Here is a 15,163-nt window from a genome sequence, read left to right as displayed (position 1 = left end):
CTGGTGTCTTCTATTGATTTAACTTCTCTGACCCATCACGTGAGGACCAAAAGCAGTTTAGAACTTTACAATACTTACACTCCCTTATATACAATAGTTTATAACTTTATATTAATATTAGTATTTTAAAAAAAAAATTATTATTAAAAAAATGTTATATCAGTAACATTTTTACAATACTTACACAATAAATTGTAAGTAATAAGTTGATATAAGCTTTTATTGGTAAACTAAAATGTAATTTTAATTCTAGATTTAAATTAAAACTAATAACAACTAAATACTTATAATTTGTTGTGAAAATATTGTGAATATATCACTTCTTTTATTATTATAGTTTTAAGATTCATATACTATTGATATTGTTTTAACAACTTTTGTGCTTTTGACTTTCACGTTTCTTTTTTTATTTTTTTTTCTTTTTTTTAGGAACTGGTGGTGTCTTCTTCTTTATTGTTATTATTTTATTATTTTTATTTTTATTTTTTTAGGAACAGGTGGTGTCTTCTTCTTTATTATTATTATTATTTTTATTTTTTTTAGGAACTGGTGTCTTCTATTGATTTAACTTCTCTGACCCATCACGTGAGGACCAAAAGCAGTTTAGAACTTTACAATACTTACACTTCTTTAGAGCATCTACAACATTGGAGCTAAAAATTTAGCAATTTAGCTCCACCAAAAGTTACTTTATCTATTTTACCTACACACATGCTGCAGCAGTGGATCTATTTTAGCTTTCAACACAATAAAATAATATAAATATCACAATAAAATAATATATCTACCACAATAAAATAATACATCTCACTACAATAAAAACAACACAATAAAAAGGTAATGTGAACACAAAATAAAAAATTAATTTTTTTTTAGCTCTCATGAACAGTGCACATTTATAGATAGATGTGCACTGTAGCAATGAGCTAAAAAAATATAGATTTAGCTCCACTGCTGCATGTTTCTTTTTGGTGTTTTGGTAGAGCTAAAATAATTATATAGCTATTTAGCTCCACTGCTGCAAGTGCTCTTATATACAATAGTTTATAACTTTATATTAATATTAATATTTTTTTAAAAAAATTATTATTAAAAAATGTTATATCCGTAATATTTTCACAATACTTACACAATAAATTGTAGATAATAAGTTGATATAAGCTGTTATTGGTAAACTAAAATGTAATTTTAATTCTAGATTTAAATTAAAACTAATAACAACTAAACACTTATAATTTGTTGAGAAAATATTGTAAATATATTACTTCTTTTATTATTATAGTTTTAAGATTCATATACTATTTATATGGTTTTAACAAAATTTGTGCTTTGACTTTCACGTTTTTTTTTTTTTTTTTTTCCTCTTTTTTTCTCCTCCACACCTTTCCCTTATCTCTTCTTTACTTTTCTTTTTTCTTTTGTTGTCTGAACTTTGTTTCACTTTACTTTATTTCTTTTCATCTCTCCGTTTGCTCCTCTGAAGCTCTCTTCAGTCTTCACCTTCCTTTTTTCTTTTTCCTTTTTTCTTTTTTTCTTTTCATCTCTTCGTCTCCTCTGAAGCTATCTTCAGCTTCCTTTTTTCTTTTTTCTTTTCTTCTCTTCGTCTACTCCTCCACTGAAGCTCTCTTAATTTTTTTTTTTTCATTTTTTCTCTTCGTCTACTCCACTGAAGCTTCTTCACTTTCCTTTTTTCTTTTTTCTTTTCTTCTCTTTGTCTACTCCAGAGCATTGAAGAAGCTCTCTCTTTCTTTCTCTCTCTCACACAAACAAATTCTCTCTCATACATGCATAAGATCACAGGCAGAGAAGTTGAGATCAGCATTCTACATTTTTTTTTTGTTCTGGTTTGATTAGTTTTATTTTATTGTTCAGATTTCATTAGACTTATGAGAATGATTGTTTTTGTGCTTCAAATATTTCGATTGGGTTTTGTGTTTTGGTTTTGATTGTGGTATGTTTCAGTTTAATCCTTTCCAGTTTTTCAAATATTCAGATGTAGCTTACTTTTGTGATAATTATTTGGATTATAGGCAGTGATAATTATCTGGATTATTTGGATTAGAGTCTGCCGCATGAAGGATGGGTTCTATTACTTTTATTATTATTATTATTATTATTATTATTTATTTATTTATTTATTGCTTTTGACTGCAATTTAGAAATATTTGAGAGAAAGGATTGTTTGTATTTGGAGGGAAAATGCGTATCAAAATTCTTTTTTGTATGTGCTTATCTTTTTCTTTTTTTTTATTTATTTATTTATTGCAGTTTAGGGATGTTTGAGAGAAATGATTGTTTGCATTTGGAGGGAAAATGGGTCAGGATTGTTTGTATTTGGAGGGAAAATGGGAAAAAAAAAAAACCAAACATAACGGAATTTGAAGTCCCATGATAAGCATGATCCCATGTCTTTCTCAGTCATTACCGCCAATTATATATATCACCCATCATCTCTCTCATTCTTTCTCACATACCCACTAAACCTGTAGATCCACTGCCGTTGTTCAGGTATTTTCTTTTTTCTTTACTTCTGGTTTTGTTCTTAGTGTTTGTCATTAAATTAATAAATAATGGATTAATATGTCTTTGATAACTGAGAAATTTTCATTTTAAGAGAAAAAATGGTAATCTAAAATCTTCCTTGCAGTCGGCTTTGGACCTTTGAACCCCTTCTTTGCAGTCGGCATTTTAACCTCCAGGTTTGGCATTTTAATTTCAAAATCTCTGTTTCTTTATCCCTGACAATAGCTTTTTAATTGACATCACTTGATCAACAATATAATATAATATCCAAATTCTAAATATTACTTTTTATTCTTACCAAAAATGATAATACCGAAAATGTTAATCGTGTGAACTTTTATTTAGTTGGCTCAATGATTAAAGAAAAATTTTGTCTAGTTCCTTTTCATGGGGATGGAAAAGTTCACTGGTAAAAGTTCTTTGGTCACTAAAAACAGTTCTAAACTTGTTTTGAAATTTCAAGATTTAGGGCCAAAGTCTTTTAGTGTATTGTTCCAAACTTTCATAGAAATAATGAATTGATTAGAATGTCTCTGTTTTTTTTCCCCATTTTTTCTTCTTTTTGTTTATTTAATTAACAATCTGTTTGTGTATCCATTTAACTTCTTTTGCTTTAAGTTCACTATGAATGACTTGCTTTTAGATAAGTGATATTTCGTTTAAGTTAATGGTTGTCATTTGCTTTAAATTCTTTTACTTTATCTTCTTTACAATGATTATTTTTCTTTGTCAATTATATTATTTGTTGTCTTCCTCTCTCTCTATCAATATATATTAGTTTTTGGCCCCCTTAAGAGAATGTCTCCACCTGATGGACCACCGCATGAGATGGTAGTCCTTACTGCATCTGGTGAGTGAAAATCTAATCTTTCATGTAGTTATCTTTGTTATTGTTTAGACTTTGAAAAAGTTGCTTTGCCAAAATGATATTGACAACTATCTTATTTTTCCTAATAGCACCTATGCCCAACAAACGGAAAAGAGGTAGAAATCTATGCACCAAGTTTAAAAACTGAGGGAAAATGGACTTGTTCCAATAACCATCCCTCCTGGGGCCCAAGGACCTGTGGGCGAAAATGCTAGTGTGTTTACAAGAAGGGTGGGCTTCATCGTTCGTGAACATGCGAACCTTAGCTATCAATCTTGGTCTAAGGCCCCACAAGAACACCGACAAATGTTGAAGAATCGTTTGGTGGTAAGTTGTTACTACAAAGGCTATGGTATTTAAAATTTGTGTAAAAAAATGAATGATAACTGTTTTTTTAATTATTATGTTTTAGGCTGATTTCACGTTGGACCCAAATCGTGTTGAGGATAAGAAATGTATGGAGATTTCATTGTCTACTACCTATAATAATGTTCGGAGTAACTTTTACAAGGAGTTCTTGAAATTTAGTAAGGAGGAAGTGAGGGCCAATGTTCCACCAGATTTGACACAGGACAAATGGGATGCTTTATGTGATCTATATGAAACACCCACCTGGAAGGTAAATCTTGTTCATTCTAAAATGTTAATAATTTTCAATACAAGTATATTTTGATATTTTTTTTATTATGATTGTTAATTCTCTTCGTTTTAATTAACTTTTTTCTTTTTTATCTAATACTTGTTAGAAAAAGTCAGACAAGAATAAGCACAACGAGAGGAAAGAACAATACTGGTCACACTTGTGGATCCAAATCATTTGTTGCTTACTATGAAGAGGTTGCAACAATTTAATTCTTTATTATTTATAATAATGCTAGTGTATACATGTTAATTTTATCTTTATTATGTGCAGAAGAAACAAGGTGGTAAAGAGATTGGAAAAGTGGATTTTTATAAGATGACCCGCACAAAGAAAGATGGTTCTTTTGTGACTACTACCAAGTGAAGAAAATTACGTAATTAATATTCCAATTTGTATTCATATTTATGAAAGTTTCATTTTGATAATTTATAGAGTAAATCTTGAATTAATTGCATAAATTATTTAGTAAAATTTTATGTCACCTGTGCAGAATCTAATGAGAGAAAAAGTAGCTAATGAAGAGAACCAAAGCACTGAGGAGGAAATTTTTACAGAAGTGCTAGGGACAAGGCGAGGCTTTGTAAGAGGGATGGGAAAATTTGTGATTCCGACCCCAACCCCTTCTTCTCATTTGCGGTATGAGTCAAGCTTGAATATGGAGTTGGAAACCTGCAAGCAAGATTTGTCCAATACGATGCTGAAACTGTCTGATGCGGAGCAAAAACAGGGTGAGTCGGATCAAAAACTTGCTGAAACACAGAACCAAATGGCACAATTACAAAGTCAGGTAGAGGAACAACGTCAACAACTAGCTGCACTGATGGCAAGGTTTGGTAGCTAGTCTATAAGGTGATTAGTTTATTAGTATTTGAGACTTTGTTATTACTTTATGAAGACTTTGTTATTACTTTATTAGTATTTGAGACAATGGATTGGAATTTATTATTATTTGCAAGTTTGAGGCTTTATAGTCATACTCAGTGCACAAACCTTTCACTTTTGTGCCTTAGTTTACAAGGTAAAAGTATTTTGTAGATATGAGAAGTGGAGTTGAGAGGTTTTTGAAAGGGATTTTTGCATGCCTGCAGTTCACAATCATTTTAATGCCATCCCTAAGTTATAGGGAGTATTAATGTTCAACGGTGCATCATGCTTAAACTAGAAAACCTATCTACTTCCGATTACTGAATTTTATATTTTTGCTTAGATCTTCATGAGTATTTGTATATCCTGAATTGAAATTGAAACTAGTTGGTCAACAGCAAAATAGAAAGAAGTATTGAGATAGGTGGAGAAATTAATTGGAATGACACGTTCTACTTTGCTACTAGTTAAGATTTATTTTTTTAGAAAAATCAATATATTGATAGATTGCCACGTCATGTGGCCATGCAACCATTTTTTTACGGTCAAATATATGCACAAAACAGTGAAACACTATCTAATAGATGGTCACTTAATTAATATTTGCAGATTTCTTAAAAGGAAATATGTATAGTAAATATATAATTATGAGTTCTTGAAATTACTAAATAACTATTATAATGCCATCGAAGCAGGAATCACTCTTTTTATTTTTTTCAATTTTTTGTTAGACCAATCTAATTATTAAATCCATTGATAGAAGTATTGAAATTTGAAAGACTTAAAGGGAAAATAAGGAGGTATTTTTTAAAACTTTTGATTAGATTTTCTAATTATGATTAGCTTTGTTACTGATTACTAGGTTTCTTGTTGGGTACCAAATACAATATGATCGAGTATAGAGATGAATTATATTGCAGTAACTACAACTTTATGATTAGCTTTGGAAGCAATATTTATTTGTTTTATTTTGCTTCAAATTAAGAAAAGCTGAAAAGGCATATATTTGCTTTCCAGTGAACAAACTTAATAGCATTGTAATTTTCAGCCTTTGACGATAGTTGTTGAAGTTCGTATTTATATTTAGAACAACTTATTTACTTCTATTACAATTTCTGAACATTTAGATCAAGTGGATTGTGGTTCATTAGTATTGTTGGATGAAAATATTTTTATTTCTTCCAATGAAAATAAAAAAGGGTCTATTGTACTTGAAATAAATTAAAAATTGTCCAATGTGCTCTGTTCCATTAATATCTTATTATTGACAGGTAATGTCATTATGCCGAGCCACTTATTTGGGCAATCCCCTTTTCTTAATTTCTGTCATTAGTTTTAAGTTATAGGCTGAATCAAATTGAAACCGTCCGCTGTTTGATTAGAATATAGCAAGTGTGACAGAAATATACTACTTTTCAATTCCAAAAGCATAAACATTGCTAACTATGATTTTAGTATTTCATATTCCGTGTTAGAGTTGCCAAAAATTTTGTAGTTCAGCTGGCACTTTAAGATACTTGTAATAAAAATATCCTAGATTCAAATTCTCATGTTCTATATTCAATTACTGAATTATCAAAAAGAAAAACTAAGTTTCAAATTAAATTTTGGTCATAAACTACCACTTTAGTCTTGAAAATTTTGAAAATGATTTAAAAAGTACTCTTCTCATTAATGTTTTCCTTCTAGAATCAAGTGATTTAATTTGTAATTGATCTTTAATCCTCATACTTAATACAAGATCATCAAAAAGTTTGAAATTATGATGCAAATGTTGATACTTAAATAAGTAACTATTTAAATATGAATCTAATTCGAAAAGGGTAAGAACCCTGAAAATCATAGTTACTATGATGAAATGGCCGACTTAATTGTCCTTCGTTGTCTAATTTGTACATTTCTAACCTTTTTGTAAGACCCTGTTAGGGCTAAAAAGGACCTTTTTGTGATATTTCAAAAAGAAAGAGCCTTTCTAGTCATTTTGTCCTTGAAACTTGCCCAAAAGTTGTTAGCTGGAGGACCCCGATATTTTTTTTTTCTCATTAGAAAACAGGTGGAACATATATTTCGTCTTAAAAATAAAGTCAAAAACAATTACTGTTCGACCTCCTTAAGAATAATAATATTCAATCTAACTTAATGATAAAGCCTGAATATTGTAAAGTTAGCATTGACACAGGACAAGCAAGCCAAACTTTCATATATATATAAATATATATTCTCAATCAAAAAACCCGCTAATCAAAAAGATACAGCTATGCTTCTAAGCTATATGATAGGGTGGCCACTAGCTATATATATATATTCTCTAGAAGACTATGGTCTCAATCAAAAAACCCGCTAATCAAAAAGATACAGCTATACTTCTTAAGCTATATGATAGGGTAGCTCAACTAGTGGCCAAATTAGAATTTGATTTTTTAGACAAAATTAAGAACGGACCCACAGTCAAACACCTAACCCATAATCACACCCACTCTTTTTCTTCCTTCTCATTCTCACCAATGGCACCAAACCAACACACGGTCCCATCAAAAAAATATAAACCATCACACGATGTTTTTTTTTTTCTTTTTTCCTTTTTCCCTAATTTCTTTTAAAAATTTGACTACCACACTACTGTTTGTGCAGAGTTGAATTCAATTTTCTAGACTTCAAAGTCTAGAAGTGCTTTTAACCTGTGCACTCTGTCTCTCGCTTAGCGTGCACACAACTTGTACGGCTTCGGAGCTCGGATCTTGAAGCTCGCTCCAAATGGCAACACCGATTCAAGCAACAGTGAGATTTTCGTGATTTTTGTTCTTTTGTACTATCGTTTCTCTGATTTTTAGGTATGGATCGGTCTCTCGTAGCTCTTCTAAATTTTCGATTCTTGTTAGCTTTCGTAAAAATCGTATCAGTTCTTGCTATGTGAATCAAATTTGGCTTTGAATTCGTAGATGATGAAGTTTTTGAGTAAGAAATGAAGTGTTAGTTCTATTATCTAAAGCCTGTGATTGATCTATGTTCTTTTTAGTATAACTATTTTTGCTGTGTGTGTATATATATATATATATTATTTACTTTTTATTTTTGGTTTTGATCTGCTGAAAGTGTATGTTTTTTTTTTCTTCCCCTCTTCTTGTCGTTTTGTTTTTTTGTTTTTGTTTGAGAAACCTCTTCTTGTCGTTTTGGGTTTCTCTTCTTATATCAAATTAAATCTACGTCGTTTTGGGTTTCTCTTGTTATATATCAAAACTACATCGTTCAAATTAAACCTACATCATTATGGGTTTCTGTTGTTATTTATCAAAACTACGTCGTCCTCTTTTCTTTCTTTCATTCGCTTCAACTGTTGTTGTTCTCCCAAGACAGACTCCTCTCTCTCTCTCTGTGACACGGACGCCGCTGCTTCTCCACCTCTCTCTTTATTTTGGGTATGTTCTCTTTTTTACTTAATTATGAGTTATTTCCCTCAGCTTCTTTGCCTTCAACCCTTGAATTCGTAATTGGGAAACATAATTGAGCATTGAGAGTGTTTTTTTCTGTTGTACTTTGCAGGTTAGTGATTTGGGAAACATAATTGGGTTGCCGCTACAACGCGTGTAAAGGTTAGATATTCGTATTGTTTTTATCTCTGTAGTTATTTTGTGGTTGAAGGGAGTTCAATTACACTAGTTGGACTATCTTATATTTATTATTGCTTTTGATTTTGTTCCTGAAATATTGTCAAATATTTTTATATTTGTTTGTTTCTAATCCTAAAATTAACATAAAGTAGACCTAAAAGAGTTAATTGTGTTCCTAGTTTTTGAAGAACTACCTGTACTGTGTCCATATCTTTATCATACTTGTGTTCCATGTTTTGAGTTGGTGCTTTCTAGATGGAATGACTAAATGCATTTCATTAAACTGATCAAATACATGGGAAAAAGGCTTTGTTGAGGAAAATCTCATGCTCTCTGTTTGTTTCTAAATTGTTTAGTTGGTAGTCTCAGCTTAAAGTTTTGATGCATAAATGAGGCAGTTACTAAGAATTGGGTATGAGTTTTGGCTGTCACATTGTTTTGAAACCATTCTGAACAGAGAACCAGATACAGTGATTTCTGGTTTTGTGGTCGGATTAGAGTTTGATCAATGGTTGTATCATCTCATAAATAAATAAATAAATCTAATTAGATATGTGTTTCTCAATTTATTATCTTGTGAGCCCAAATATTTTTAGAGATTCTTTTCCATTTTGATCTGAGGAGAGGGATTTATAAAGACTTTTTAGTCATTGTTATGTAAATTACCAGTGTGGGACTTTTACACCTTAAGAATGAAAGGTAAAAGAGAAGAGGGCTTATTTTTTTAATTGATTTTATTTCTGAAGAAAATTGGGTTATGCTTGGTAAGTAGTTCACTTCTTTTATATTTACAAATTATGATAGAGACATCATAATAGAGAACTTGTTTAACTCATCAACCCACTGCATCTCAAGTAAGAATGTGTTTATTGAAATTATGATAGGGACATCAAGATGGATAAAGGTTGGATGCATGAAACTGATAGAACTAGTACACGATATAGTGAAGGTGTGAAGCAGTTCATTAACATGGCACGTGGTCATGCGGATCGAGTTGGTAGGATTAAGTGTCCATGTCGTAAATGCACAAATCGGTATTATCACCATATAGACGCGGTAGAGACTCATTTGATTGTGAATAGATTTGATTTGAATTACACCGAATGGATATTTCATGGGGAAGAAGATCCATTTTTTAAACATGTGCAAGCTGAGCATAATGATGATAATTCACAAGCAGAGGACATTGATGACGTTGGGGAAATGTTAGATGACATTTATAGGGGGACATTTCCAGATGCAAATATAGGTGAATCCTCCACTTCTCCAGGTTCATCAAACAATGATTACAAAGCAAGACCCTTTGATCAGTTGTGGGAAGATGCCCAACGTGAGCTTTATCCAGGTTGCAAGAAGTTTTCTAAACTCTCTTTTTGTATGAAGCTGCTTCATATAAAGACACTTTGCAATTGGAGTGATAAGTCGTTTGATTTGATGATTGACTTGATAAAGCAAGCGCTCCCAGATGGGGAGTCATTACCAAAATCGTATTATGAAGCAAAGCAGTTTAGGCGAGACTTGGGTTTTAGCTATGAGTTGATACATGTATGCAAAAAAGGCTGTACACTTTTTTGGAAGGAACATGCTGATAAAGAAGAATGCCCAAAATGTCATACTTCAAGATGGAAAAATGACAACGGTAAAGGTAAAAAAATTCCTTGGAAGGTCTTAAGGTATTTCCCAATTAAACCAAGGTTGCAACGATTATTTATGTCGAAAGATATAGCTAAAGACATGAGGTGGCACAAAGATGAGCGACTTGAAGATGGAGATTACCTTAGACATCCTGCCGATTCAATAGTGTGGAAAGAGTTTGATAAAAAACATGCTTGGTTTGCTGCAGATTCTCGCAATGTGCGACTTGGTTTAGCAAGCGATGGGTTCAATCCATTTGGTAACATGAGTACATCATATAGCATGTGGCCAGTAGTACTTATGCCGTATAATTTACCTCCATGGAGGTGTATGAAGGATCCGTATATGATTTTGTCCTTACTTATTCCTGGACGTAAGGCACCTGGAAACAAAATTGATGTGTATTTGCGGCCGTTGGTAGATGATTTAAAAGAATTATGGAATGAAGGCATCAAGACGTATGACGCATCAATGCAACATTCATTTAAGTTGCATGCATCATTATTATGGACTATTAATGATTTTCCTGCATATGCAAACTTATCTGGGTGGTCTACTAAGGGAAAGTTAGCATGTCCCATATGTAACGAGAATACAGAGTCGAGTTATTTGAAGTCTAGTCACAAATTGTGTTACATGGGTCATCGTCGATTCTTACCTCAGGAGCATAATTGGCGCAAAAAAAAAGAATTTTTTGATGGAACTGAAGAGCATAGGATAGCCCCTAATGAATTATCAGGAGATCAACTGTTACAACAACTAATGAATGTTCCAGAAGTGCAATTTGGAAATGATGAAGCTACAAGAAAAAGAAAGCGCACGAAGATCGAGTTGAATTGGACAAAGAAAAGTATTTTTTTTGAGTTACCTTACTGGTCAACATTGAAACTGAGACATAACTTAGATGTCATGCATATTGAGAAGAATATATGTGACAGTGTCTTAGGTACACTGATGAATGATCGTGGGAAAGGGAAAAATAAAGACACTTCTAATGCACGAAAGGATTTAGAAGATATGGGCATACGTAAAGATTTGCACTTACAGAAAATTGGTACATCTACGAAAATGCCACAAGCAAAGTATACATTGACAAAAGCTGAGAATACAAGATTCTGTGATTGTCTGAAAAATGTTAAGTTTCCTGATGGGTATGCATCTAACATTAGTAGATGCGTGAACACCAATGAGGGTACAATTTCAGGATTGAAAAGCCATGATCTTCATGTACTCTTACAACGATTACTTCCTGTTGCAGTTCGTGGATATTTCAATGATAATATACGTACAACATTGATTGAATTGTGTTTATTTTTTAAGGACTTGTGTTCACGAACAATAAAGTTAAATGTCTTAAATCAAATGAAGGAAGACATTGTTGTGATTTTATGCAAAATGGAAATGATATTTCCACCTGCTTTTTTTGATATAATGGTACATCTAGCTCTTCATTTACCTCGAGAGGTAGAGCTTGCAGGTCCTGTTCAATTTCGTTGGATGTATCCAATTGAAAGGTTTCTTGGTAAATTAAAGCGGTTTGTGCGAAATAGAGCACGCCCAGAAGGATCAATTGCTGAGGGATATTTATCTATTGAATGTTTGACATTCTGTTCTATGTATCTTCATGAGATTGAGACAGTATGGAGTTGTGAGGAGCGGAACAGCGACTGGTGCCAGGGGGAAAGGGATGTAGGCTTGTCTGTTTTTTCACAACCAGTACGTCCTTTAGGAGCACCAAAATATGTAAGACTTGATGATACGCGTCTCACACGGGCTCGATGGTATGTGCTTAGCAATTGTTCAGAAATTGATTCGTACAAAACGTAAGTGTTTCATTGATTTTTTTTTTCTTTCAATTTACATGTTACTTAGTAATAAAATGAAGTGCTTATATGTTTTTATTATGTAGTAAGCGTTATCTGAAGATCCAGTGATTTTTTTTAAAGAAAATTTTCATGTTACTCAAAAAAAAAATGAAGTGTTTTTATGTATTTATAATGTAGTGAGCATTATTTGGAGATCCAGGGAGAAGGCATCATTGACATTGATCATAAGCATGAAGTTGAATTCGAAAATTGGTTCCACAATCGTGTATGTGGGAGTAATGCAACAAATGTGTCAAAAGAATTATATAGTCTTGCATGCGGATCTGATGCTCTAGTTGCCATTTACCAAGGTTGCATTGTGAATGGTGTTAGGTTCCACACAAAAGACCGTGAACATACTCGTCGTACTCAAAATAGCGGAGTCTTTGTTTCGGGTGAAGATGGTGGAACAAAAACTGACTACTATGGTGAGTTGAAGAATGTTTTGGAGCTAACCTACTTGGGCAATAATCATGTATATTTATTTGAGTGTGATTGGTGGGATACTAGGGATGGAACAGGAATGCAAAGGGATGAGCATTTTACAAGTGTAAATACATCTCGTACATGGTATCATTCTGACCCATTTATCCTAGCATGCCAAGCTTCACAAGTTTTTTACTTGAATGATACTAAATTGGGTAGTAGTTGGCGCGTGGTGCAACATATGACGCAAAGAAACATGTATGATATTCCCATAGGCACAGAGAATGTGCATGAAGAAAATGAAGAAGATAATGGTGATGCGGTATACCAAGAAAGTGAATGTATTGGGGTTAATGCAACAGTTCAACAAGAAAATGATGAAGACTCAACTTTGTTACATAGAGATGATGTGCCAGCAATAGATTTGGGGGACTTAATTCCTGTTGATAATGTATATGTGCAACTTGATGAAAGTATGTTCATCAATGATGACTTGTCTAATGAGGAATGGGATACAGATTCTAACAATGAAGAAGAAACATATAGTGATGACGATGTTTCAAGCTCAGATCAGGAAAAAGATTTATCTAGCGATGATGAATCTAGTGGAGATCTTGGGGATGAAGATTAAGTTGAGTTTTGAAGCAGGTTAAGTTTTGTTAAGTACATAAAGCTTTCATATCTTCTTAGCTATGGTTTTTTTGAAAAATAAAAATGTTAAAATTTTACTTGGATGTTAAAACTATTTTGTTCACAATTTTGTCATTTACTTTAGTTCACCTTTACATTGGTTTATTCTTTTTATTTCAGGTTAAAATGTCACATGCCTTGGGCTATTGATGATGTTGAGAGGTGATACTTTTCATTGCAAACTTGGTTGAATATCTTCTTGAGGAATTTGTCATTATTTTATTATTATTTGAGAGGGTAGATTTGAATTTAAATTATGTATATGATATAGAACTTGAGTATTGTTTTTCCTTATTAGTAGCTATTGATTGAGTAGTTGTTATGCTTATACGAGTATTTGTCATTGGAAATTTGTGATGTGTGGAATTGTGGTTTATTAAAGTCGGATTATTATGGTAGTGACTTGATTGTTCTTATCATGAGTTCCTCTTTTTTGCCCCAATTTAAAACTCCTATTTATAACGTGCAAATAACACTTTGTCTTCTACATCATGGCAATCCATTTAGCATTCACAAATGGCTAGCATGTGATCCTTGTAGAAGATCCAGCTGCTTGACCCACTCATGCTGTGAAACTTCCTAATTCATCTGCAAAATATACTACACAATTTTCTGGTATTAAAGCACATTGTTTATGTGTCATTGTACATTTTGACAAGTGCCTGAACTTTTGGAACTCATTGTTGTGTTTGTTTGTTTGGATAGGGGATTAAGAATGAGAAACTTAAGTTGGAACATGTTTAGCTTTCAGAGGAGAATAGTGGGTTATGTGTGTAGAATCAAAAATTGGTTGAAGAGGTTTTCTAAGCAAGACAACTAGCTTCTGCTGCTATTGTGGAGTTGAACAATTTGGTTGGTGAAGTGTCAAAGCCCTCCAACATTTCGGTTTCGAGTCTCCTGGTCTTCAAAGGCTGTGAGTAGTCTCCCTTTCTTTTCCCTCCTTTTGTGTTTACTTCTATAATTCAATGTTATTGTAAATTATTTCGTATAAATCTAAAATTTTAAAGGTGTCATTGGATGCCATTTCCTTGTAAAACTATGAAGAATCCTGACATATTCTTGTTTATTAGGATGCTTACCATTTACTTCTATGTTGCCCCTAATTTTCTTACACTTACAAATTAAACATCGCATCCAAATTTCTATTTCTCATTTTTTATTTGCCTCCAAGTCATTTGCTGAAGAGTTAATCTCTGTTGGGTCTTGTTTTGAAGGTTATGTTGAAAGTACCAGTGGTGGCTCATCTTGAAGGCATAAACGTGATCAATAAAAAGCACAATCTCACTCTTTTGTTCAACTTGTAAGTCCAAGGGGTTTACCAAACACTGCGAAAGAAACAATGTTTTTATTTTTATTTTTTATTGAAGAAGAAACTAAACTCAAAGTCTGACACTGAAACTTTGGGGAGTGTCAAAGTTCACATCTTTCCTGGTTGTGTTAAATTGAGGTACTTTTGGTAATCTCTCTTTATTATACCTTCTGACTATTCCTTAATTTTGGTAAACAAGTTGTGAGTTTCATGGGTTTTGAATGATTTTGGAGTTTTTGTGTGGTTTGGGTGTAACTAATTGGTGAATTGTAAAAGGGGTCTTAATTTAATTTGAGTTATGGAGTACTTTTTAAAAGGAGACTAGTTTGGAAATACTGAGAAATTGGATAGGGAATTTTGTCTTGTTCATTGTTGGCTCTTGTTTTGTGATTTGTTCATTGCAACAAGCTTCAGCTTGGTTGCATATCTTCATGAGGAATTCGTTATCATTTGATTAGTATTTGAGTGAATAGATTGGAGCTTTTATTATGTATATGATATTGAACTTGGGTATTATTTTCCTTTATTAGTAGTTATTGATTGAGCAGGTGTTATGCTTATATGAGTATTTGTGATTGAAATTTTTTTATGTGCATAGGATTGTGCTTTGTTATTTCCCAACGGTACCCATGTAAAATTCAGAATGTAAATTTTAAAGAAAAATAAAAAAAATGTAAAATATTATTAGCGACGACAGTGTCATCGCTAATATTTTATCATATCATTAGTGAC

General features: G+C 32.3%; 2 protein-coding genes across 2 annotated transcripts; both read left to right on the top strand.

Annotated features, from left to right (window-relative positions):
* Positions 1–1,561: 1,561 nt before the first annotated feature.
* On the top strand, positions 1,562–5,101 carry LOC142641029 (uncharacterized). Its single transcript, XM_075815385.1, has 8 exons — positions 1,562–2,508; positions 2,648–2,699; positions 3,302–3,373; positions 3,481–3,718; positions 3,804–4,010; positions 4,138–4,228; positions 4,305–4,407; positions 4,525–5,101. The coding sequence occupies exons 4-6, from the start codon at positions 3,698–3,700 to the stop codon at positions 4,222–4,224; spliced, it is 315 nt and encodes a 104-aa protein (XP_075671500.1). The 5' UTR covers positions 1,562–2,508; positions 2,648–2,699; positions 3,302–3,373; positions 3,481–3,697; the 3' UTR covers positions 4,225–4,228; positions 4,305–4,407; positions 4,525–5,101.
* A 3,096-nt stretch (positions 5,102–8,197) lies between these two features.
* LOC142636760 (uncharacterized) lies at positions 8,198–14,781 on the top strand. The gene is made up of 8 exons (XM_075811056.1): positions 8,198–8,314; positions 8,439–8,488; positions 9,391–11,964; positions 12,145–12,576; positions 12,652–13,080; positions 13,243–13,284; positions 13,828–14,035; positions 14,337–14,781. The coding sequence occupies exons 3-5, from the start codon at positions 9,401–9,403 to the stop codon at positions 13,061–13,063; spliced, it is 3,408 nt and encodes a 1,135-aa protein (XP_075667171.1). The 5' UTR covers positions 8,198–8,314; positions 8,439–8,488; positions 9,391–9,400; the 3' UTR covers positions 13,064–13,080; positions 13,243–13,284; positions 13,828–14,035; positions 14,337–14,781.
* The last annotated feature ends 382 nt before the right edge of the window (positions 14,782–15,163 follow it).

The sequence above is a fragment of the Castanea sativa genome, chromosome 1 (genome assembly GCF_040712315.1).
Source record: "Castanea sativa cultivar Marrone di Chiusa Pesio chromosome 1, ASM4071231v1".
Lineage (NCBI taxonomy): Eukaryota > Viridiplantae > Streptophyta > Magnoliopsida > Fagales > Fagaceae > Castanea > Castanea sativa.
Note: the sequence above shows the minus strand (reverse complement) of the source record. Positions and strands in the feature narration are given on the sequence as shown.